The 25498-nt window shown below is 39.7% G+C and overlaps 1 protein-coding gene across 1 annotated transcript in view; it reads left to right on the top strand.

Annotated features, from left to right (window-relative positions):
• Positions 1–25290, top strand: part of LOC113156214 (supervillin-like) — a 39598-nt gene extending 14308 nt beyond the window's left edge. The window contains exons 3-29 of the mRNA XM_026351177.1: positions 2253–2287; positions 4702–4763; positions 6846–6940; positions 8074–8179; positions 8991–9505; positions 9861–9975; positions 15053–15200; positions 15284–15367; positions 15501–15587; positions 15910–16090; positions 16254–16426; positions 17549–17704; positions 17846–17982; positions 18128–18275; positions 18438–18583; positions 18710–18885; positions 19183–19318; positions 19562–19862; positions 20165–20319; positions 20534–20636; positions 20735–20942; positions 21025–21158; positions 21312–21467; positions 22175–22318; positions 22648–22760; positions 23178–23333; positions 24115–25290. Of these exons, the coding sequence (XP_026206962.1) occupies positions 2253–2287; positions 4702–4763; positions 6846–6940; positions 8074–8179; positions 8991–9505; positions 9861–9975; positions 15053–15200; positions 15284–15367; positions 15501–15587; positions 15910–16090; positions 16254–16426; positions 17549–17704; positions 17846–17982; positions 18128–18275; positions 18438–18583; positions 18710–18885; positions 19183–19318; positions 19562–19862; positions 20165–20319; positions 20534–20636; positions 20735–20942; positions 21025–21158; positions 21312–21467; positions 22175–22318; positions 22648–22760; positions 23178–23333; positions 24115–24201 (4057 nt within the window). The 3' untranslated portion in view covers positions 24202–25290. The remainder of the gene's footprint in view (positions 1–2252; positions 2288–4701; positions 4764–6845; positions 6941–8073; positions 8180–8990; positions 9506–9860; positions 9976–15052; positions 15201–15283; positions 15368–15500; positions 15588–15909; positions 16091–16253; positions 16427–17548; positions 17705–17845; positions 17983–18127; positions 18276–18437; positions 18584–18709; positions 18886–19182; positions 19319–19561; positions 19863–20164; positions 20320–20533; positions 20637–20734; positions 20943–21024; positions 21159–21311; positions 21468–22174; positions 22319–22647; positions 22761–23177; positions 23334–24114) is intronic.
• Positions 25291–25498: the final 208 nt, after the last annotated feature.

Here is a 25498-nt window from a genome sequence, read left to right as displayed (position 1 = left end):
AAACAAAAATTATGGCCTGAATGTTTAATTGTAGAGAGTTCAAGAATGGATTGACGCATTGGCGTGTTTGTCTGACATGCCTGTCATATTAGCTACCTCAGATATCTTGTTGGATTTGTTATGACGTTAGGTCCCTGTCACAATCCAGCTGTGCCATCTTGCAGAGAAAACTCTGTAGATGCTATTGTTAACAGCCAATAATTTGTTAGCAGATGTCCCACACAGTATTTTATTTGTACATTCTGCAGGGTGATTGAATTAGTTCTTTCCAATGATTCTTACAGCTCATTCTGAATTGTACATTAGTACAACCTTTCATAGATACTTGATTGACATGTACTGTATGTCCTTTATGATTAGGGCTTCACACATATTTGCAGAACCCTCAGAGGCAGCATGTTTGTGTGTAGCAGAAATAGCAAGAAGGAAACTGGAACTCAGCTGTTCTAGTGATAATCAAGTCTGTAAACAGGTTTATCTGACACAGACAGGAATCTTCCTCTTGTAAAGTCATGGCTGAAGGATGACATTCCAAAAGACTGCATTTTGACCTTTTACAGTTAACTCTTGGGAATCTAAAAATACAGATCCTCTACTGTCTGATTTACCAGCAAACGTGTAGTGCACTGTTTGTAAAAATACAGTAGATGATCATTTAACCACTGTAAAGGTACTGTATGTATGTGATTGTTTTACAGTAGTTCAGTAGAATTCAAACTAATCAGTGAAAAACCCTACAGGATATGCTCACATCTGACGATTACAGAATATAAGGGTACTTGCCAAGATATGGCATATCAAGAGCATGGACTATTTTAGCCATGACACAGTCATTATTATATTTCTATAAGGTCATTTTACTCCCTTTCTTGCTGTTTAGCAGTCACTTAATGCTTTGTGGGTTTTTACATAACATAATGAAAGTGAGGACATTTGCTGTAAGTGTTTGATTCATGGCTCCCCTGCTTTAATTTGAATGTGTGTTTAGCTTTTCTCTCTTCAACTACTTCTATTACTCTGTGTTTTTCTCTTTTTCTTCTCTCCCTGCATTCCACTTAGCTGTTCTTCTCTGGCTGGATGTTGTGGCAGCATAACGACGCGTGCGGTCCCTTCCTTCCAGCCAGCAGTCAAAGTTTGGGTGGGGTTGATGAAGTGTCACTGAGCTCTGTGGTTGCAGAGGAGGTTAAAGCAGAGTGTTTGGAAACTAGGTGGCATCAGTCACCAAGATGATCAAGTTCTCCAAACAGACTCACTCATAGCTGAGACTTAAACATTTGATGTGTAAACAGCAGTACTTTTACCCAGATGACAATGACACAGTCTTACCACCACAGATTACATCATCATCATCTTGTAATCCATTGTATATTTCTGTCAGTTTCCATGTAATCAACTGAGAGTGACACTTTGAGTTAAAGGTGCGCCATATCATACCATCCATGATAATACTGGTATACATTTTAATTTGATTTAAACAAAGTGTCACTTTGTGATATTAGTATTTTAGTAGTGTGATAATGTGTGGTGCATTTATGTTCCATATCCCTCAGAACACTCACACAAGCCTGATGTCTAGAGCAATGGTAGTGTGTCAGAGGGTGAATGAGGTGAATGATTGCTACGGAGAGACGGTTACCACCTTGTGTAATAACGACCACCCCCTACAATGAATGCCTTCCAAAAAGTGAACTATGGGGTCTAGGTAAAGAAACAAAAAATATCAGACTTATTCATTTAATCTATATGATCATCCATCTAAAAAATACTGGATTGAACTCAGTGCTGCAGCTTGACTCAGGGTTGTGTTCCCATCTTCAGTTACCTTTGACCCCTTCCAGATGTCCACCATGATTCTCTATTGTGCATAAAACAGTCCTCTCCCCTCCTCCTGTTACATCATTGCTGCTACTCCACAGGCAGCTGCTGTCACCATCCATATTTAACGCTCATTACTTAGAGATGAGTGGCTATTGTCAGATACTACACAGACATCGCTGTCATATTGTTGCCAACACAAGATTAGAAGAACAACATGAGTAAATGCTGTCAGATCATACAAGGCAAACTCAGCGGCATCTTGCATCATTTTGTATGTGGCTTGAGTGTACATTTTTGGATTATAGTTGTGCAAGTAAGTCTTTGCAAAATTTTCTCTCCGGATTGCAAGCGTCACTTGTAACCGCCACATAATTCCTGTCATCGCTTCATTGTGTTAGAGGGTGACCTCATTTGTCTCTGTCTCTCTCTCCTAGGCTGCTGAAAACTGATGACACAGAGGAGCCAAAGGGTAAGACAAAGTCTCCACTTTCACCACACTCACATCCTCTATTGTTCCACAGACTTCTTTATCCCTGAGCTCATGCAAGTTCTCTCTATTACTCAGTTTTAAAGGAATACTGAGCTCATGGCTGATGTCAGATCTCCAACCAGGTTTATAGTTGTTGAGGTGGAGTGAAAGAAAACAGATCTACTGATGTGCTTGTCTCTGTTTTGGTCGCTGTCTAATTTAAAGTAATCATTGTGCCTCGGGCGATGGTTTTCTTTTTCACAAAAAGGTAGACCTAATATTTGGCACGCGTTAGCTTTTTGTCAAGTGACTCTAATGTGATTATATGTAATTAAACTGGAAGCTTGTTTCAGCCAGATGACATTAAGCAAATTTTACATTTGGCCCCCTGGCTGCTTTTGTGACTCGCATTCAGCCACCTGAGCCCACAGTCCATCTGTCTCTTTGTTACTGCCTGTCTGTGTCACTGATTTACTTCCTTTTACCATTTGGTTGACTGTACCTGCCTATATGTGATTCTGTGCTTGCATCGTAGATCTTTCTGCCTTGTGTTGTGCATATTTACATGCCAGAGAGTGAGGTGTGCGTGTTTGTTAGTGTTATACTGCCTAAAACTAAGAAAGATAGTGAGGAGTGGTGACAGAACAGTAACCCCAAACAAAATTACTTATTCAGTATTTAACTATATTTAATCTAAACGTGTTGTTTAGTTCTGCAGAGAGGAAATGAGCTGAAATAGATTATAAGCTGCCGAATTACATTATATATTAGATCATTGACTTTACACCTTTTAAATAAAAAAAACTTTTTTTACTGGTGTAAATAATTCCTAGCTTTTATTCTAATATTGATTGGCAAAATTGACTGAGATGCTTGTAATCATTCTACCCCAGAGTGGCAATGGAGAAGAGAAATAATTAGATCATTGTATCTGAGGACCACGATAAAAACTGGAAGAAACAGTGTTCAATTCAAATGAGGATATGTGAGTGTGAGTGCATTGATAGTGTTTCCTGTCCAAGCTGGCAGAGGAGTCAGTGCCAGGAGTCTAGAATGCCCCTACGGTCGCATCAAGAGTTTCCCTGACCATTCAGCTATCCCACAAGCCAGTTATTCATAAATGCAGACGTTCAACTAGCTCAGACTGAACATATTGTGTCTGCCTTTATTTAGGTTCTTGTTTCCACTGCACAGGGACACTTTGTATTGCTCATATTAACACAGTAGAGAGTGCAAGCAGAATGATTACAAAGTAAGTACTCTGTAAATCTACTGTAAAACAGATGCAGATTTGATGAAGTCTGTGTTGTTCTGTGCGAGCTTCTTGTTTAAAACATATGTGCAGACTCTGTTGTCCATTACAAGGTCAGAGGCCCATCCAATAAGCTCTCAACAGCTTAGGAGTTTTGTTAGATGGATGAAAACACTTATGGGAGAGTCAGTAAACTTGAGTGGACGTTTTCTCATCCCTTGTCTCTGTTTCTTTTTTTTCTCCTGCTCTTGCTTTGGATGTCAGATGGATCATGATGTAAAAAAGATTGGACTGGAGTCAAAAGTGTAAGAGTTCAGTCTGAGTGGAATCATCAGTCGGCAATGCTTAGTGTTTCATCATCTGAACTGAATCACTTAAAGTTCTGGACAGCAGGGGAGCTTGGATACATAAATCAGAACTGTAGCATAAGGCCTCAACAAAATGTTTTTATTCCATTAATAAAGGGGAGTTTGTCAGACACTTCATTATTTGAATTAGCCTTCTCCTTTGTTTTCTTTGGATAGAGGGCAATTTTGGCTTGAAATGTCACAATGTCGAGGCAGTAAAAGCAGATTTAGAGTGAGAGAAGTAATTTGAGTGTGCTGACTTAAGAAATTTGTGTTGTTTTGGAACATCGTTAAATATAATGATTTCCTTTGGTTTGGATTATAAGAGTATTTGCTCTGTGCTGTTTTTGATTAGACAACTTGCATGAAAAGTGATTCATTTTCACTCTTGCACATTTGCACACATACACAAAGTAAATATGTTCACCCAAATAAAGAAGTCAGATGTCACTGGAGCCACTGATGCCTAGTGACTTTTGAGACTTTTGAGTCTGAGGCTAGTGGACAACTTACTGAGCTATTTGCTTTTTGAATACAGCTTATCTTGACTAATAGAAAGTTTGTGGGAGTTTGTGTGAATATGTTTATAGACGTGCAGGAAATTACCTTTTAACTTCTGTTTGACTGTCTCTACTGAGGTCTGTTTTAATATGCTATTGTATTGTCTATATATAAAAAGCTAATGTATTTCTGACCATATACGGTCTCTCAAACCAAAACAAACATGTTATCTTTTTTTTTTTTTTTTTAAACATACTCTCTCTGCTATTGTTAACATAGCCATCATTGTATTTGTGTATGTATATTCTTTTCAGTTGACGAGAAGCCTGTGGACTCTGCCAAGCACACTGTGACTTCCAAGATGTCTCTTTTTAAGGTATGGTATTTTAAATCTGCCATATGTTTTGTTTCAAGTGTTTTATTACATGGTGTGATCTTTCTCTAACATGGTTATACTTGTGTCAAAGACTTTGTTGTTTGTCAGGGTACATCCAGAAGGCCCATATTATAAAAGCACTGGTCGTCGTAAATCAGGAAATACATTTGCCTGATTAACAAGTGTCACCTCGACTTATCTAAGACCCTCCTTCCTACACAAATTTATATGTAATTTTTCCAAAAGCTGCCAAGATGACAGCACACAATAAACTAAATCCAAGCTTAGAAAGATCATTTTATTGGCTTATGAATGATGTCACAGATGCTATGTCTATATTTTTCTTCAGTCTATGGTTAATTCTGTTCATTTCCATTGCTGATTTGCTGACAGTCCTTTCCAGTGCACCTGGTGTATGCTTCAACCTCCCTCTGGAAGTGTGCTCCATTAATAACAAATTGAGCGGTTCCATACAGCACTGAGTTGTCGTGCACCTGGAAGCACGCTTGGCCAAAGTTGTGACTTCAGCTCACACAGCCCATGGAGGCCTGAAGGCAGTGGTGGGAAGGGAAATCCAGACAGCTAGGAGATGTACTCAGGAACAAAAACTTGATAATGCCCCCAGTCCTATGGGAGATCTACACATGTGCTTGAAAATCAACAGCATATCTGATTTTCCCAGGCTGCTTAGGTTTCAGAAGTGGTTGGGCTTCATGATACTGGATGTAAATAACAGTTCTAGCTTGGCTTTCACAGACCAGGAGCATTGCCAAGGGTGACCAAGTGAACCCAGATGGCAGCAAGTTGCTCTAACCAAAAACCTGCTGGGAAAACAACAGTCTACAAAGAGGGTTACAGTTACCCTACCTTATTTTCTTCTCCTTCAATAATTTTATCCATCCCCCCTATGTCCTAGATTTCTGCTTTTCTAAGTTGTCTCACTTGAAGTCATCAACAATGACAGATACCTCTTTGCTGTCTTTCCTTTTCACTTATTGTTCATGTCTTCTCTGTAGTGCCTGGTGACAGCCAGTGAGTCAGTGTCTCCAGCAGGACAGACAGAGTTAGAGTGAGGTTATAGTATGCCTGTTTTCCAACATGGATAGAGGCTAAACTACAGTATGCACATGAAGACATGAAGACTTCTAGGGAAAGATACATTTCATTTATAATTTAAATATCCTGACTGCATTTCATGGTTTGATATAAACAGGAAGAAATACATTATTCCCAGCCTCTAATTCTGTAAGCATCGGTATGTAATTTTATGAGAAATAGCATTGGATTTCCATTGCCTTTGTAACAGCTGGAGATCTACTTATCTTCAGGTCCCTCCAGGTCACCCAACCGTGTTTGGGAAAGTGTTCTGACACACTGACAAAGATCCCACACAGCTGCATGGTTCACACTACATGCAGATAAAATGTCTGCCTAGTTTTGCACTGGTAACGTGAGACATTTAAAATCCTCCTTGTTTAAGATGGAACAATTTTTTATAGGGAGGTCTTTATAGGATTATTCTCAAGTGTTATAAGATATAAGATTTTAAGGTCTTTTTTAATGAAAATTTGACATTTTCATTAAAAAAGACCTTAAAATGCATTAACAAGTCTTATATCTAATTCATAGAAATCTGAAGAAACTATATGCTTCCACTCACATTGTTTTAACTGTAACAGCCCAATGCTGTATCCATCTCCTCTGATTATTAAAACGGACAGTAAGTCAGACAATAACCCATTAAAGCATTATTTTATTCTGGCAATGACAAAACAAGAAAAGAAAAACTAATGGTTACTTTCAGGAAACTTGAAAATATAGTAGTGGGAATATTTCCAATACTTGGTCCTTTCCACCAACACCCTGCTTCATCAGTTACTACAGTACTAAACCTCCCAGGAACTCAGCTGCAGTATTTGCAGGGTTAACAGCTGTGCTCAAGTAGAGGCGTGGAGCGTTTCATTCATTCACTTCCCTTTTCAAGATTTTTTTTTTTCTACAGCTGGTGAACAAGGTCAGTGGCCGTTCTTTCAAACACAGTCCTAACTTTCAGGCTACGGCCGCTTTTCTCTCTGCCTGCAGGACCTGGAGGGCACAGAGGATGGAAACTTTGGTCAACATGGTCACAAACTAAAACATCAGCTAAAGAGCAGCGACAGGGAGGAAGCTTCTACCTGGTGAGCAGATTCAAACAGATTTTTTTGTCAGCATGAACAATTTTATTCATCTTGCTACAATTTGCAGTCTTTATTTTGGTTATTTGCTTATTAGACTTTGTGGGCTCCAGTATGTTGCTGCTTTAGCACAAGCAAATAGAACAACTTGAAACAAGCTGACACACTCACACAGAGCCTCAATGGAGCACATAGGTAATTACAGGGCAACTGAAAAGCCTTCTATTGATGTAAACAGCTGCAGCGATAAACCAGATAAACCTGCAAATCTTGCCTTTAATACCACACTCTCCCTCTCTGATACACACAAACACTGAGAGCCATGTGAATGTTAGCAATGGCTATATGGTAGCCATGGTAATGCAAACCAGACTGAAGTTAAAAGCTGCTGCAGTGAGATCCAGACTGTACTTTACACTGTGACCACTGTAGTAAAGATCTGGGCTGTGTGTGACTGTGCACCACTAGGCTAAAGACATAAATATGTTTGCTCCTGTCTCTTTTTGATATTTGACAATTTGTATTAGAAGACATACATTGAACTGCATGCAATAACCTAAACATTTTAATATAAGTGGATTCTTCCAAATGTCAGCAACATTCAGATCAGATGAGATGGTCATAGACCTGCTATAGTCTATTCTGAATGCAAATTCTGCATTCAGTGGCCCCTACATTAATTATAGAGCACCAAATTATAGACTTAAGCTGCTTTCAGACATGCACTGGAATCCTGAACATTCTAGACATTACTCGGGTGAGCCCAGCTCAGACGGCCCAGGGATTTACCCAGAGTTTATCATGCAAGCCCCCAGTACAAAGTCCAGGTGATATCAGAATGTGATCCCTGCTGTGTTGTGTCACGTTTTACACAGGTGCCCACACCCCTCACTCACGCAGTTTCTCCACATATGAGACTTGATTTATAGATTTACCAAAGACTTTATATTTAGATATTTTATTTAAAGTGCTTATCTATTTCTTTGTCCTTGTGCACATATTATAACTAATAAATGCAAATTGTTACTGTTTATAGACATAACCACTGGTCAGAAATTTTCCTATACGATTGATTAAAATCGTAACTTTTTTCTATTTCCACTATCTGTCTCTTTTTTTTTTTGCTGATATTTTAGCCTTCCTGAAACTGATACAGGAAAGGTAATGGAGGAGAACAAAGCCACAGATGGGCCGTCACAAAAGGAGCAGATTGAATATTCTGTCTCTACAGAGGAAAGAAAGGTCAGTTTTTCCTCTAAAGGTGTCTTTAAATTAACTATTGAAATAGCCAAATCTGGTGTCACACGTCTTAAACTGATCCTTACATGTATTTCAAAGTATGTGCATGTATTATTTATCACACGCTTATGCGCTGTGGTGTTTTTCATTTAAGTATACCACCTGCAGTATACAGTTTTCTATTCTTCCTGTTACTCCTCTTAAATCAGCACTCCCTCTAAACTTTTCACCTGTCAGCGGGTTTGCTGTTGTACCAGCTGCTATTTTATCACCTTTGCAATAACATTTCAAACACAAACAAAAAGGGCCTTTTGATATAGTTCATTGCTATTAAATGCCTTTTACATGTATGATCACATCTCAAAAATAGTTAATGTATGTTAGTTTGGACTGCACAACAGTTTGCTCATCGCTTTAACATTACTTGACACAACAAATGCCTTTTTTAAGTATTAAGTTCTTCTTTTTTCTTTTAGTTATCACTACTTTTATGTCTCTTCGCCTCCCCCATCCTGCTCATCTGACCTACTCACCCCCAGTCTCTTAAAAACAACAGTCAGTTAAAACAGTAATAGTAGTAGTTGGAGCAGTACGTTTGTTAAAGTATATGGCTGTGCATTAAAATTTCTGAGGCACCCAATAAGAAAAGGGCTTTAGCATTTATGTGGAAAATACTAGCCTGGTCAGTCACATGCTATAACAAAAAGAATCATTTAGTATTGAAACTTTAATGAATCTTTCCAGTTATTATAAATATAATGGCTGGTAGTAAAAAAAAAATAAAATTTTCTCTCTTTCTCACTTTCTGCATCAGCCTTCCAGTCTCCATTCTGACAGCAAGAACACAGATGCCTCTCCCCCTCCATCTTCTCCTTGCCAGCCTGTCTCACTGCAGCGCCAAGACTCTGGACCTCAAGGTATCAAGGGAATCCTAAAGAAAAGTCGCTCCACTAGCATTGAGTCGGACTACAGTGAGGGCTCAATGCAGGAGTGCAGCCTTGCCCAACAAAGCAGTGTCACTCTCAGCCACCCAGAGAGCGAAGAAGAGATGGTGGAGGAGGATGTAGAGGAACGGGAGGAGGAGGAGGAGGAGGAGGAGGAGATTAACGGAGAAAATGATGATGAGGATCAGTCACTAACTGAAGATATCCCAGATGGAGAGTCCTTCACCAGTGACAGACAACAGAGGGAGGAAAGCAGCACTAGCAGTAGAGGGAGCTTTGAGGAGCTGCAGAGTCCCTCACATGATGACATCTCCATGGCGTCTGATGATGTTGACGACTTGGAGAGCAGTTTGGATGGAAGTCTGAGCTCCTCATTCAATCGGAGGTCATTGGATGTACTTACAGTATAATGTCAAAAGGCACTTTGTCTAGCCAAAGAAATGGAAATAAATAATGTTAAATATCAGAAATATCAAATAATACAGAAAAGCATAAAAGTAAGTCACTGATGTTTTGCACATAGCTGTTTTATGGCTTTTAACTAAAGCTGACAAACAGATGAACATGACTGTGTTAGTGATCAGTATTAAAACCTGAGCATAGTTCTGCAAACTCTAGAGACATCACATAGCAGATATTAAAGTATCTTTAATACCCAGACTTATGTCTTAAGCCTGTCAAAAATGCACATGATAATGCCTCCTTGAAAAATCACAGAAAATATGTCTTATCTTCACCAGTGGAGAGGGTGAGAAGAATAGACTGAAGAAGGCTAAACCATGTGAGCTGATCCAGACACCACTGTCTGATCGCTTCACTCAGCTCCATGATGCTGAAAATGCCTGGAAGAAAAAGGTGAGTGAGATACATTGTCTTTTTTTGTTAAGTAGTTGGGGTTAGTAAAATTAACACATTTTATTGTGGTACATTGTTTTTCTATGACAACATCTTTTCGTTTTTTTGAGACTTGTAAACAGGCAGTATGAGCAAGTACTGCCATATGTTAAGGCCTCCCCTCAGTTCTCAGTGCGGGTTAGGCTATGGACACATTTCCTCCTCTGCTGAACAAGCTTATTTCTCTGAGTTGCTGCCAAGAAGGTGTGAGGTTAGAGGAGCTTGAGGGTGTAGCAGATTCAGGAGTGGTGATGCCAAAAGCAGAGATCCAGGGCTTAGCTAGCCTCCTAAAGAGAACAAGGGACACACCTTCCACTTATAAAAATAAAATCCTACACCATGACCAAACACCTGCAAGCCTTCCAAGCTAATACCTCTTTCCTTTGTTGATTTTCACACTCTCCTCTCTTCTCCTGATCTCATATTTAATTCCTTTTATAAATGAGCTTTTGTATTCTTCATAGACTCAGCGTTGAAGATTTAATAGACACATGCAAAGATAACTAACACATTTTAAAGCAGGGGTGGAAGTGCATGCAGGTTTCTACATGTTCTTATATATAAACAAGATCACCCTTGTTTAGTCTTCAAATGGAAAACAACACTGCAGTATGCAGTATAATAACATCCCATGGACACTGTGCAAGTACACAGTTATACCACGGCAGCTGTGGTATGTGTGGGTCATGGACATCCCCATTTGACTCCAAGATTGAGGTGATGTCATATTTACTTAGACAAAGCATCTTTTGACTAGAAGTCGCCAGGGGGAATTTCTGGTTTGGATTCATCCTTCATCCAAATGTGAGCTAACCTTTAGTATAAATCCACTTCTAGTCTGGAAAAAGCCACTTTACAATCAACTTCATAACAAATACTTAGTCAACTAAATATTGAAAACAGGAGCGAATTTTACATTTTTAGATGCTTTTATTATGATAAATTAAGACAAAGTCCATTACAATTGAGTGTAATTTCATTAATGGTACAAAAGCCGGTCCTTCAACACTAGCATGGATAAATGACAGCTAAACTAGGGTCCAGAAAGTCTGCAGTTAGTGCTTGTGAATTGTCTGAAACCTGCTGTGCAATGTGGCGGCTGCTGTGAGCTCTGCTAAATTGGCCCATCTCAGGGATAATACATAGCCTGCTGAATTATTAGCATTGCTGCCACGTCTGCATCAGCTCTGAGGCATTTATTACATGTGAATGCTCTTGTTACATTTGCGTTTATCTCTTGAGGCCATTGGTTTTTCATTTTTAGGCATGTTGTTTTATCTCACACACTGCCAAGCTGGAGCAGATGTTGTTGCTCTTTGGTTGATATGTGGGAGACCAGGGAATGTAACATACATGGTACGAACCATGGTCATCTCCAACCAGCTCCAGATGTTTCCTGTTTCGCCTGCTAAGCTGTTCTGTACAGTTGTGTTGTAAAGTGAGACCTTGTTGTACATTTAATTCAGAGAGGTTTAGTTGTGTCTTAAATAATGATTGTTAGTCATTAATGGTTTCACTGAGTCAGTGTTCAACCAAAAACTACAGTTTTAGTTTTACTTCAGTTTTGCCATCACATTAGGGTACAAATTTTAGACTATGCTTTACTAAATTATTTTAAAATCCACAATTTGCTTTTAAAGCCTTGAGGATTTACTAAATGTTTAGGTTTTATATTCCAGAGATGACTCATGGAACACTAGTCTGACATCACTCCATAAGTCAAAACACTGAGACTGCAGCTCCCCCACAGAACCTAACTTTCTTGCTGATCACTGGAAATTTTGTCTCTGGTGGGTTGATTCCCAGAAAATGTATTACAGATAATAATCTAAAGATGAGTTGATAATCTCCAGTACATTGTGTGTGTTGAGATGTGTGTGTCAAGTCTCTCCAATTAGCCATACTTATCCATGGAAAGCTAATGCAGTGAAAGGAGGCATTTATTGGCAAAACCAACAATGTGTGGTGGCATTTTCACTTAATCCCAATTAAATCAACAAGCTACTGTTAAAAACTGCAATGATTCATACAGTACATATACTGCTTTCAGTTTGTGGTGTTTGCTCTCTCCTTTTCCTCTGGTATAAACAGTCTGTTTCCCTTTTCCTTTTTCTCCCATCCTCCCAAACTTGATGTGAGCTTTAAATGATCCATGTCTCTTCATTAGTCTTCAGTGCCAGAATCTGCTCCTTTGGGCTGCTGCTGTCTAATGTTGCCCTGCTATGCTTTCTCTCCCGTGTCTCCTCTGATCATTTCAATTTCCTTTTGTCCTCCTCCCACTATCCCTCGATTTTTTACCTATTTTTCCAGTTTCCTCTATTCTCACCTGTGGACTCAACCCTTTTCTTTGACACCTGCCTGTCAACTTTTCCCCATCCCTCCGGGTGAGTATGTCCCTTTGCATGGACTTAATCACTTATTATTATTGACATTAATTGTCAACAAACATTCTGGTCAATCTCTAAAGATTACAAATAAGAAATTAGAGCTGTCAACACACTGGCTGTTACTACATGAATGTGGTTTGCTGCCCCTCAGTGTCAGTGGTTTGCCAGAGGGGCTGCCCACACTGTACAGTAAGGCGTTGCTGAGAAAAATGGTTTCCTGTGGGGGTTTGAGGCCTAGACCCCTCCCCCCCACCCCATCCTCTCTGGGGTCCTGTCAGCCCCAGGTATTTCCCCTCTCTGATTGACTGCAGAGATGGGTTGTTAGCTGGAGGGTCTGTGTCAGGGTGCAAGTGTGTGAAAGGGCTTCAGACACTGTATGAGGTAACATCAATTTGAGTTGGTATAGTTTGTATTGTACTGTAGCATGACTGAACAGACTGAAGTGTACGAACAATTAGAAATAGTGTTACTGAAACAAAAGCCTAAAAACTCCACATCCTCAGTCATTCTACATTCAAGACATGTATATGCAGAAACAACTCCATATGTCAAATATGTATCACATACTCTGTAATGAAATCAGCAAGAGTTCACTTTGATGTTCCAGCTCCAGCATGCTGTCTCTGTGTGCATGCCAATGTGATTAAATGCACTCTTTTGAACTTTTGTCTCATGTCAAGCTAATATTTGACCACATCATGCAACATGTTTGACATTAGTGTACCAAGAAAAATCTGTTGTCCCTTTACCGTGGTCTGTAGTGAGTCAGAGGCAGAGAGTAAGGAGGTGATGGTTTGCTGTGTCTCAGCAGAGGACTGTTCAAGGAATTTTATTTCTTTATTCAGTAGAGTGCTGTATTTTTTATTTTTATGAATGGTGTAATAACCTCTAGCATATCAGCATTGTATCAGGTAATCAGCTTGTTAGCTTTTAAAATAAAACAGAAAATCTAAAAAGATTAGTGAAATAAAATTATAGATTATTTGGATGTAAAAAAAAAAAAAAGTTATGAGTAACTGTTTTCTTGATTGACTTATTTCCAAACCAGTTCCAGCTTCTACAATGTGAAGATTGAATTCTTTTCTCATATGATATGATAAAATTCATATAACAGTAAACGTTTATACAAGCAATTTAAAGACAGCCCTCTAAAGGCAGATTATTCAGTAAATAAATCTAATAATTACCTGCAGGCCTATAGCATAGTTTGTTCAAAACCTGCATTATAGATTATTTGTAAGGGTTATAGCAATACCCATTGGGCAAGAGGTGGAGTACAGATTGCCAGTATATCTTATAGCTCTATTTACACTGTCATTTATATAAAATTTACATTTCAGCGTGTTTAAACTGTTCATACACTAATACCAGAAAGACTGTAATTTCAGAAAACCTCAAAATTACTATACAACTGTGTAATTTGGTTGTTTCTGCTGTTGTAGGGATAAACAATCATGAATCTGTAATTTAAAGTACAGTTCTTCCAAGGTGTAGCAAATGATAACCCTTTATTTTTGAATCAACATCAATTTAATGTCATATTTAGCAGACTTGTTTTTAAAGTAATCTCTTCCTGTTCTGATGCCACTCTGACATCAATCTGGCTGCAGTTTACCACTTTAGCCAAACATCTTTTTCTCTTTAAAGCTGCTGACATCTGTGAATGTTTAAGTCTGAGTTACAACATGACCGTCAGCAGATCACACAGGCCATGGTTCACCGCAGAGAAAATTCCTTTATGGCTGTAACAAACTATTTAATAATGGGAAGCCTAGTATTGTTATTTATTTACATTTCATGAAGTACCAGCTGTACTGGTGTTGTCTTATATATAAATTAAGATAAATTGACAGTAAATGCACAAATACATATAAGATTAGATCGTTTAGAGTTTGTGATGCCCTTTCTGCTTCTCTTTGTTTGGTTAGCAGCTGTTTAACAATTGTCTTGTGCATTGTACAGTGGTTGTTTTTTTTGCTTGTATTTTTTTCTCTGTTTCTCCAGTGTAGTCACAGTGTGAGGGTTGGTTTGATTTTGCCAACCTAAGCTGTGTGTACCCCCCTGTAGGAAGGAAATCACCACTCATGGTACATTACACCGAGTGAATTGGGCATTATTAGCAATGAAAAAAAAGGTGGCAGCCAACAAAACCCAGGCAGAGCCATAAAATGCTTCAAATATTTAGGAGTGGCATATCATTAATTATTGTAGCACAGCTCATGGGGCCCAATGGGACCAATGGGCCCAGTAAACCTCTACTAACTCATTTTTAATGGTGGAGTTCAGGTGCAGAAATGGCAGCAGGAGTAAATCACCTATAGAAAGTGCTGCTGAGTGGTGGGGAATGTTATGGTAGTTTGGTTTTTTCTTATGGAGACTCAACATTTTTCTTGTTTCTTCTTTCAAAAACAAAGTTTGATTAACAGTTAAAACTTTTGTTGAGGTTGTTGTTTTTTGGAAGAAGCCGCACTCCTTCAGAATACTCATAAAGCCGTACGATTAATTTTAATCACGAGTGTTCTCCCCTATCCTCATGCTCAGTAGTTTCACGTGTCATAGTAACTGTTCCTGTGTGAAATAAATGCATAGTAGAGTGACAGACTTGCATTGAAAATAGTATTAAGGTTTATGTTATATTTCATTTCCAACAGAAGTCCAATGTAGATGTGGAACCCAAGATGTCACTGACAGAGAGGATGAAGATCCTTAAAGAGAAGGAGGAGCAGTGGAAGAACAAAGGCAAAGGAGCAGCCAATGACTCCAGCCAGTTCACTGTGGCTGGACGCATGGCCAAGAGAGGTAAAATAACAGAAGTCATTCATGTTCATTGTGGCAACAGTTAAATATTTGTAAAAATAAAAAACAAGTTTGTGTTTCACCAGGTCTTGTGTCAGATACAGGAAAGGAAGAGTCACCTCTTAGCTTCCTCAAGAAGTCTAATGCCACACCTGTGAAACCACTGGAAGGTATTCACTATTTAAAGTATATTAATACTTGTGACACATATTTAATTTAAATCTTGTAGATAATGTTAGTAACCTCAGTGTTAACAACATATTAATATTAGATTTAAAAAGCAGGTCTGTGTTTGTTTTTCAGAAATCTCCAGTAGAACTGATGTCAAAGTGGAAGGAGATAAACGACTTGACAAGCTCGAGTCTTTCCTTGACAAGCTTCACAATAAAGGTAAAATCCCTGCATGTGTTTTACAGGAGATAATTAGGTACTCATGAGGATGTTTATGATCTACTGTGCATGCACTGCACTGTACCCTACACATATCTGTTTAAGTTTTTATGTTATGTTAAAAAGAAAATCACGTTTTATAGATGAACCACCAAAGAAATGACAGTTATGATGTATTCAAATTTAGTACATTTAGTTTATATCTGGATCACCTTCCTGTGGTCCTTGTCAAAATTGCAAAAAAAAAAAAGCATCATTAGCAAGTTCATTGTAACATTTTCTTTTCCATCCTTCTTGTTTCCTAACATGCTGGGCGGGTCAGGCATTAGCAAAAGCAAGACGTCCACCATTGAGGTGACAGCAGAGACGGAGAAAGAAGTGATGACCCTGGACGATCAGGAGACATTTGGCAACTTCTTTAAATCTGCGTCACACTCGACACTCCAAGACAGTGTGGTTGTGACTGAGGAGGACCTCAGCCAGATCCAGGCAGATACACCAAAGTTAGTTTATAAAAAGCCATTTTATGCCTAATCTTAGGTATACTCCATGTCTTTAAAATAGTTTTAACCATTTGAAGTATGGTCTCTCACTAAAATGGCCTCTCATTTTCAGTTTTTATGCTGATCGAATTGGAAATTATTACTGTTTTGTTTATGTTTTTAGGCTCACCTCAGCTGTAGAAGAACACAAGCGAGCAGTGCGGCCAGCCCGGAGGAATCAGGGCTCTAGGAACCCCCTGCGGGCTCTGGCTGCCCGCAATGACATTCGGCAAGTCTACACAGAACAAAGACTTAACATAGCAACAGTGGAGACCAAGAGGATCCAAGTGGAGAGAAGTAAGAAGTCTTAAACCTTATCATGACGTAGATAAGGTTCTTTCCCCAGGTATTCGTTGACATTCGGTCCAACAGCTTTAAAGGATATGTAATGAATACACAAAACATCATTAGAAGATGGGAGTCTTGTAGTATTCCTGACAAGCTTCCACAAGAGTAAACTCATTGAGTTGAGAGTCAGTATTTTAGTGGAATTCCAAACAAGCTCAATTTTAATCACCCATCCAATCATACAGAAACCACACCCAAGTAACCCTTTTAAATATACCGCCTGTGCTGTTGAATGGGCAGCTGACACTGGATGAGAGGATGAGTATACGCAGGACAGATCCCCAGTCCTATTACAGGGCTGACGCATAGAGATGGGAAACACACAAAGTCACCAGCAGAACAACTCCTGGTTACTGTAAATATGTATATACACAGATTGCTTCCTTAAGCTTGTTGGGAAACTACGCCCATATTTTACTGACACAAGTTGCTCTTTGCTGTTTGTTTAGGTTTGGTTAGGTTGTGTTTAGGTTTATAGAAATCACTTTAGTAGTCAGTATCACATTTAGTTTATATTGTTAGAAAGCATCATGTCACACTGTTGCAGTGCTGTCACAGTGACACTAATCTTGTCAGCAGTTGTATAAGAAGCCAAAAAGATCAACCTACTCCAGCAGAGTTTTGGTAGGAAAATTGCATTTCTCCTAGTTCTCAAGTGTATTCATTATAAACACTGTATGAAAACAAAACTTTACCTTTATCGTAGAAACTGATGTGAAGGTTAAAGTAGCTGTATTTGCCATGCAACTTAATATAGTGTATTTTCACCTCGGTCTAGTGCTTGCATATTCAGTTCTTCTCTATAGCTACTATTCACACACCAGTCTATGACCTCTTTGCAGTTCACACAAGAGGAAGTGAGTACCACAGCCATAAACAGTATGTGCTACATAGTACTTCACACATGAAACAAGAAACAAAAACTAAGAAGATAAAAAAACGTCCTTTGTAATCTAGTCTAAAGCTTTGATCGTGGTCTGTACTTGTTGTTGGCAGATCATTAAAAGCACATTAGTTCAGCCTGGATTAATTGGAATTTGTTGCACTATTCTTGTTTTCTTCACCACCCAGTGGCAAAACACTCCAACCTGGCCGATGTGGCCTTGGCAGGCCTCGCCAGCAAAGAAAATTTCCGCAAGGTCAGCCTGCGCAGTGTAAAGTCTACTGATGTTGTGACCAACAACAGTGCCCTGCCTTTCAGCAAGCTCATGCTTATTCGCATAAAAGGTCAGAGACGTGTATGATCATTTATCACCTTTAACTGATAGTGGTAGTTTTTAAGATATTAAGTTAATGAGCCACAATAATGATTACAGATCTGTATGATTGATTAATGTTTTAGATTAATGCTGTTGGGGTTGTCTGTAGGTCGAAGGCATGTCCAGGTGCGCTTGGTGGAGCCCACAGCCTGCTCGCTAAACAGTGGCGACTGCTTTCTTCTGATAACACCAAAACACTGCTTCATGTGGACCGGAGAGTTTGCTAACGTCATTGAGAAAGCTAAGGTTAGTAAACCTAACACATAGAATAAAAAGAGTCATAGAATAAAAAGAGTCATGCTTGAATGCTGCAAGAAAGAAAAAAATGTTTAGAGCCTGAAACTGACGTTTTAACTAATATAATGAAATACAATGTACTTTCCCTGACCAGGCATCGGAGATGGCCTCCTTTGTTCAGGCCAAGAGGGACCTTGGCTGTAAGGCCCCCCAGGTGACGGTACTGGAGGAAGGAATCAACACTGAGAGCAAATGGGCCAAAGAGTTCTGGAGCCTGCTGGGAGGAAAGTCTAAATACAGAGGTACATGCACACGCTCTCCTCAGCTGTATGAATACTTTCTAACTCAGAGGCTTGAAGCTTGGTTTATCATTTGAAGGATTATTTATAAAACCTCAGCTAGCTGACATGCTGCACATTTTCTTACGCTGCTTTTTTATATGCGTGTGTGTGTGTGTTTTACAGGGGCAGGGGAGCCGGAGGAGGATGAGCTGTATGAGAGTGGGGTGCAAGACTCTAATGGGGTGTACAGACTCCAGGGAGACAAGCTGGTACCGCATGAAGATGCCTGGGCCTCCATCCCAAGTGTTTCCTTGCTGGACTCTAAAGAGGTAGTACCACTACCTACTAATGACCTGGCAACTGTGTGGGAAAGTGTGCTAACATGAAATAGAAAATATGACTAAGTCTGAAAATAACACCCTAAACTTTCTCCATGTTCTTTTTCCTCACACCAGGTCTTAGTGTTTGACTTTGGCAGTGAAGTTTATGTGTGGCATGGAAAAGATGTACCCTTGAGTGACAGAAAAGTAGCAGTCAAACTCGGAAAACAGCTCTTCAGCGGCAGTTACGACTACAGCAACTGCAGGGTTAACCCTTTAGATGCCTCCTGCACGAATAAGGATGTGCCTCAGTGAGTATCACATAATAATCCCCAGCACTATCATAGCAGTAAACTGACTGGTAAAGGAAAACCACTGATGCACATTTAGTCATTATGGTCGCCTGCTTGAACTTAATGAATTCAGTTTTATATTATATAGATCAGAAGGTGGACATGAATGAGCAACATGAGCAATTCTTAGATTGTTGGTTGTGTTATTGTAGCCCCTAGTGGTTTAATCTCACCAGTACAGCTGCACTGAGAAGATTTTATTTATTAATTTTTTTTGTGATAAGTTAAGTGTGTATGATTGTGTGTGATATGCAGGAAGGGGGAGGGTCGTCCAAGCTGGGCTATGTTCGGTCGTTTGTCAGAGCACAATGAGACATCCCTGTTCAGAGAGAAGTTCCTGGACTGGGCTGAGAGAAAGAAAGAGGAAGCAGCTCAAGCTGAGGAAATCAAGGTAGACTAAATTTAACTTATAGTGGCATGTTTGCATTTTCAAGATATGATTAGTGGCGATTCTGCCTTTGTGCAATCTAGGAATCTGTGACAGCTAAATTAGTTAGTTAGTTAGTTCCTGTTTTCTTATCTGTTCTCCTATAGTTGTCTCTCTTAAGTGAATTAAGAATAAACAGTTCCTTTATAGCATTTCAACTAATGAATATACTGGGCGAAGTAACAAATTTAAAACGTGTGTTTTCAGAGTCCAGTCTGCGCCACTGTACGTTCCCCCCTTGACTCTGACCTGCAGCCATTTGATGCCAAAACCTTGTTGGACAATGAACCTGAGCCTGTAAAGACTGTTCTGGAGGGGGTGGATGTCCAGCGAGGGTATGGCCTAGTGAGAACAGAGGATGGTAGGCAGGCAGAGTTATCTACGGTAGCTGTGGATGCCTGGCACATCAAAGAGCACAGTGAAGAGGAGTTGCCTCAAGAGAGCCTGGGCCAATTACATGAGGGTGACGCCTACATCATCCGTTGGAAGTACTCTATCACCACACTGGGTGAGTCATGCGTTTTCCACAGAAGTAGCCTGAAGAATTCAACAGTAGAACTGTGAAAGCGGGAAGTTTGGATGCTTTGAAAATATTGCGAAACCTGGCAAGAGGCATTTGTGTCTGAATTTGCTTCCTTAATATGTCTATTAGGTAAACAAATGTATGAGTGGCAGCCATCACATAACTGAAAAAGTGTGGAGGAATGCTAAATTAACTCAAAGGATTGAAAGATCACTGTATTTAGTTTTTGTTCTAGGGTTACAGAAGTCCAGAAGTGGGTTTAGTGTGTTTCTGTTCTTTTCTCTCAGTGGGGAAGCGACAGAAACCCGGGGAGCTGAGTGCCGGTGCTCCTGGTAGAGAGAGGACTGCCTGTTTTTTCTGGCAGGGCCGTCACTCCAGCATCAGTGAGAAAGGAACCTCGGCTCTCATGACAGTGGAGCTCGGCAGCCACAGAGGGTCACAAGTGAGCATCAGCTCATCACAGTAGCATATAATCCATAACATTTAGTTTTCTGAGGGGCATACTTCCTGTTTTGCTGCATTACGTTGGAAACATTAGCTAAGTTTCCTCCTTAGCTAAACAAACACTTGATTCACCCATACATGAATTTATTCATTCTGTCTAAACACATAATAACATATTAATGTATGTTTTATCTGTTTGATTTTCTCTGTAGGTATTGGTGAGTCAGGGAAAAGAGCCCCCATGTTTTCTCCAGCTCTTCCAGGGTGGCTTGATCATTCACAAGGGCAGTAGAGAGGATTGTGCCAGAAACACAGGTTAGAAAACACCTTCTGTTTTTCCATGTTTTTATTTTTTTTTTTTTTTTGTATTCCTGCTGAATTTTTCAAATTTCCTGTATAATGTCTGACATCAGGTGGTTGGAGGTTGTTTTGTGCCCGCGGTGAAACAGAGGTAGAGGCCTTGCTTGTGGAGGTGGCCTGCCAGCATTCCAGTCTGCGTTCACGTGTCAGCCTTGTGCTTCTTAACGCTGCAAAAGGCAAGCTCTACTTGTGGCATGGCTGTAAAGCACACGCCAACGCCAGGCAGGTGGCTAAAAGAACCGTGGACAAGCTAACCCAGAGGTAAGTCGTGCCGATGGAGGCTGTCAATGATGGACATATGTCTGTGCCAGACTAACAATTTTCTGTGTTTGTTTTTTTTAAGATGTCCCTCAGAGTTAGGTCTGACTAGCACCAGCAGTGTGAAAGTTGAGGAGGTAGAAGAAGGAGCTGAACCCTCAGAGTTTATGAAGGGTCTGGGCCAACAGGACACTAAAGCCTATGACTGTATGCTGCAAGGTGCGTCCTCACCTGCTACAGAAAACCACTTAGCGAGAAAGTTAATTAATGCTTGTTTCTGTTTAGTGTGTTAGCTGATGGTGGTGAGATGTGTGTGTGTGTGTGTGTGTGTGTGTGTGTGTGTGTGTGTGTGTGTGTGTGTGTTGTCTGCAGATCCAGGGAAGTACAACTACACACCTCGGCTGTTCCGGCTGAGTGCCAGCTCTGGGGTGTTTGAAGGGGAGGAGCAGCTGTATCCCGCCAGGGTGACAGAAGGAGTTATGGCAATGCCGTTCCTGCAGGAGAATCTCTACAACACACAACAGCCAGGTACCACACAGCAATAACAAAGCTGTTTGTTTTATCGTTGGCCCGTTTTCTATGTCTGAAACTAAACTGCCCCCATTTTTCTAGATCACAGATCAATGTAGAAACATTTCTGATGATATCATAGGTCAGAGTCATTACTGGATTAGTAATATATCTGTATAGTGTCTGGTTCTTGTTTGACAAAGCAGATATACGAAATGTAATTTATCTACAGCAACATTTATTTACTGAAAACAACATCTCTATCTTATGTCAGATCTCAGTCACTGGGCTATAAATCCAACTTTTATTTTGTAGCTTTGCCCCCTGAGTTAGTTATTCATCAAAATAATTTGTTCACTTCAGAGATTCATCTTGTAAAATACAGTGGTTGTTCTGTTTTTCAGATTCATCCTTAATCAGAGACATTTTACATGCATAGTTTGTTTGCACACATAGTGAATTTAGTCTTGATAGGTTTCTCATCTAGGACACACAAAGAAGCACAATACAAAAGCGGAACTGTTAAGATTCTTGTTTGAACTTTGGACTTATGAAAGCTAAACAAAAGTATAAAACACTCTTTCACAGACTTCACTATTGGCCATTAGGACACCATTAGCTGGCCTTTACCAGCCATTACCTGGACTATATTACCTCTTTATGCTACAGAGCATGCAGTAAGTGCTTGACTGTCTTAGCTAATTCTCACGCTAATGCTTCTCCAGCCCTGTTTCTGCTGGATAACCGTATGGAGGTGTACCTGTGGCAGGGCTGGCAGCCTGAAGACACCCAGTGCACCGGCTCTGCAAAGATGCGCTGGGACAATGAGAGAAAGTGTGCCATGGAGACAGTGTTGCAGTACTGCAAAGGTCAGAGGTCACATACAAGCATTTTGGCTAAATAACTGATGAGTTACTGAAGATTTTTATCTAATAAGACGTGCCCTCCTGGATTACTTTTCCAAAGTTTGAAAATGAGTTGTGTAGTCCTGTGTTCACTGTGTTTGTGTTGATTTCTCAATCTACAGTCATGAGGCAGTAACAAAATAAAACTGTATGTTGAACTGTTGCTACAGTTTTAGCACTTTACTCTTGTCATACTGTAAATATTTTAATTTGCACATGGACTTAAAAACATCAGAACTAGGGCATTTAATTTTTCCTTGTTGACTCAATGATGTGTTATGATTTGATTTCAGAGAAAAGTCCTCGGCGCCCCCCTCTGGCCTATCTCATCCTAGCAGGCTGTGAGCCACTTACCTTCACCAACATCTTCCCATACTGGGAGAAGGACAGCACTATTTCTTCGAAGGTAGGACATCTGTCTTTTTTCTCTCTAATGCCATTTTTACTCCACAAGCGTGCTTTTGGCTTAGACTGGGAAGTGCTGCTGCCAGCTATGCGGCTGACAGTGGGATCCCTGCAGATCTGTCTGCTGGCATTCAGCATAACATCATTTAGATTTAAGAAAGTAAAGAGAGAACAAATATAGAAGAGAAATACTACAGACAACAGTGCAACTGAGCCCTGAGAGAAATACAATCACGGTCTGGGATTGAAATGTTTATTTCATCTTTAGCAAATTCAGGAGTACAGTTATCCTTCCTTACAGGAAAAATCACTTTATCTATTCTCTATTTAAATCTGTTATGTAACATGTATAATTCTAGCTTGGACATTAAGACAAATGGAAACTGCTTCATTGTTTTCCATGTATGTGCGTATGCAGATGGAGAGCTCAAAGAACAAGGTAATCCTGGTAAAGGAGGCTCTGTCTAAGCTCAGTAAGCAGCAGTACTCCATTGAGGAGCTGACGAGGAAGCCACCGCCAGAGGGAGTGGACCCTCAACGCCTGGAGGACTACCTGTGTGACCAGGACTTCAAGGTAGGACACTGTTGGACAAAATCGGCAAGAAGACACCACTATTAACCTGTGAAGAATATAATAGAGAGAATATTATAGTATTCAAAGTAACATGCTCAAAAATGATGTTACCCCTAGAAAAGATCAAAAATAATTGGGTGATAGTGATATTTCAGTCAGTATGTAAAGAGAAAAGTGCGTTCACTCTGAGAATTGTCTGAACAGATCAAAAAGACAGTTAGAGACTAGCATATTAAAAGGCTAGTCTAAAGGCTATAAAACCGTGTCTGAGCAGCTTGATGTCCAAAGTTGCAAAACAAGTTTGAGGCCCATGAGACTGTGGCCAATCTTCCTGGACAAGGCTGTACGAGGAAAATGGACCTCAGATTGAATAGAAGGATTGTGTGGACGGTGGACAAAGAGCCAAGAGTTGAAAGCCAACCTCCAAAGACATAAGAGCTGAAGCTCAAGGTCAAAGTACATCAGTGCCTATTCGCACCATCAGACTCTTTTTAAGCTACACCGAGGGCTCCAGACAGACTGAAATGTATTGAAATGCATATTGAAAATCCACAAAGATAGTCAGTATGCACTTTGGATAAGGTGCAGTTTTTTTCTGGCAAGTGACCTCAGTTCTGAATACTGGAATACTTAGAAGTGACCTTGATCTGTAGAAGGCACCTTACTAACCTAAGACAGCTGAAGCAGTTTGCTCTAGTATAAGCTCCTGAAGGATAAACACAATTTGTTATTACCATACTTTGCCCATAAACATTTGTCGTCTTACCTTGGTGTTTTGCAGACACTTCTCGAGATGAGTCGCGTTGAATTCAGTGCCCTGCCAAACTGGAAGCAAAAGAATCTGAAGAAAAGCAAGGGTTTGTTTTAAGACTAATGTTCCCGTACACGTACACTCTCTTGTTTTTGTTTTTAATCTTCTTTTCTTACATTTTTTTATTCCAAGAAAACATGTCCCCGTTTTGTAAAGGATAAAAAAAATAGCCAATGTGCAGTTTCGTTAAAATATGGATCTATTTTTAATAACAATGCCAATTGTACTATTTTCTTGTATCATTTAAATATTTTAGCCAACAATTATGTGCAATTGTTAATCATGTTACGCTCACGTTATAAATATGTAATATACTATAAATGAGTGTTTAGTGTTCTCTCTAGACATGTGGATTTGTTTTTGTGTGAGAATGTGTTTGCCTGTGGTTTAACACTGACTGAGTTATCCATTGTTTTTGTATGTGTCGTGAGGAAAGCCAGCTCTGTGTAATGGGATTCAATTGTTCAGAAAAGGTGTCTGCGCTTTGAGGCTGACAAAGAGAAGAAGAAAAGCAAAAACAAATCTAAGTTCAGAGAACAATCCCTGTAATTAGCATCCACTTTCAAGAAGCGCGGTGATCTCAAGCCAAGATTGTATTCTACACGTCTGACATCTTTTTTTATTTTAAATTTGATACCGACTATTACAAATAACTGCCTTTGTACCAGTAAAGCCCCCAGATAAACTGGTTGTTTGGGACCAAATCTGTGTGTGTGTGTGTGTGTGTGTGTGTGTGTGTGTGTGTGTGTGTGTGTGTGTGTGTGTGTGTGTGTGTGTGTGTGTGTGTGTGTGTGTGTGCGTGTGTGTGTGTGCGTGTGTGTGTTTGTACTGTATGTGCAACTAACAAGTATTAAGTGTGTGTATGTAAGACAGAAGCTGTGTGAACTAACTTTTCGTGCTCCTTGTATGTTATGTATAAAACATACTGTTCATATGACTGTGATGAATTAGGAAGTTCTCTGCAAGTTCTCTACACGTTTTCCTTCACAAACACGTATTAATGTGTTGCAATATGAATTTTAATGGTACATAACATACAGTATGTAAACCAGGCCAACTTTTACTTGTTGGCATGTAAAAGTGAGCATTGGTGGTCTAGGGAAATGAGATATTATTCCCCTTTGAATAAAAAAGGAATCATCTTAATGTTTGGTTCGGATCTTCTTGGCGCACAGACACACACACACAGAGCTCGTGTTTTTTTTTTAATTGATTTTTTTATTTCACTCTCTCAGTGGAATAAAAAACCAGAACATGGCTCATCGTCTCTTCTTGTAAATCTCTTCATGGCAGGTGGAACCAATCGCATTGAGAATGGTTCAAACACTCACAACATAAGATCGGGTGTTTGTCT

The sequence above is a fragment of the Anabas testudineus genome, chromosome 19 (assembly GCF_900324465.2).
Source record: "Anabas testudineus chromosome 19, fAnaTes1.2, whole genome shotgun sequence".
NCBI classification, from domain to species: Eukaryota; Metazoa; Chordata; class Actinopteri; order Anabantiformes; family Anabantidae; genus Anabas; species Anabas testudineus.
This window is presented reverse-complemented; position numbering and strand designations above follow the sequence as displayed.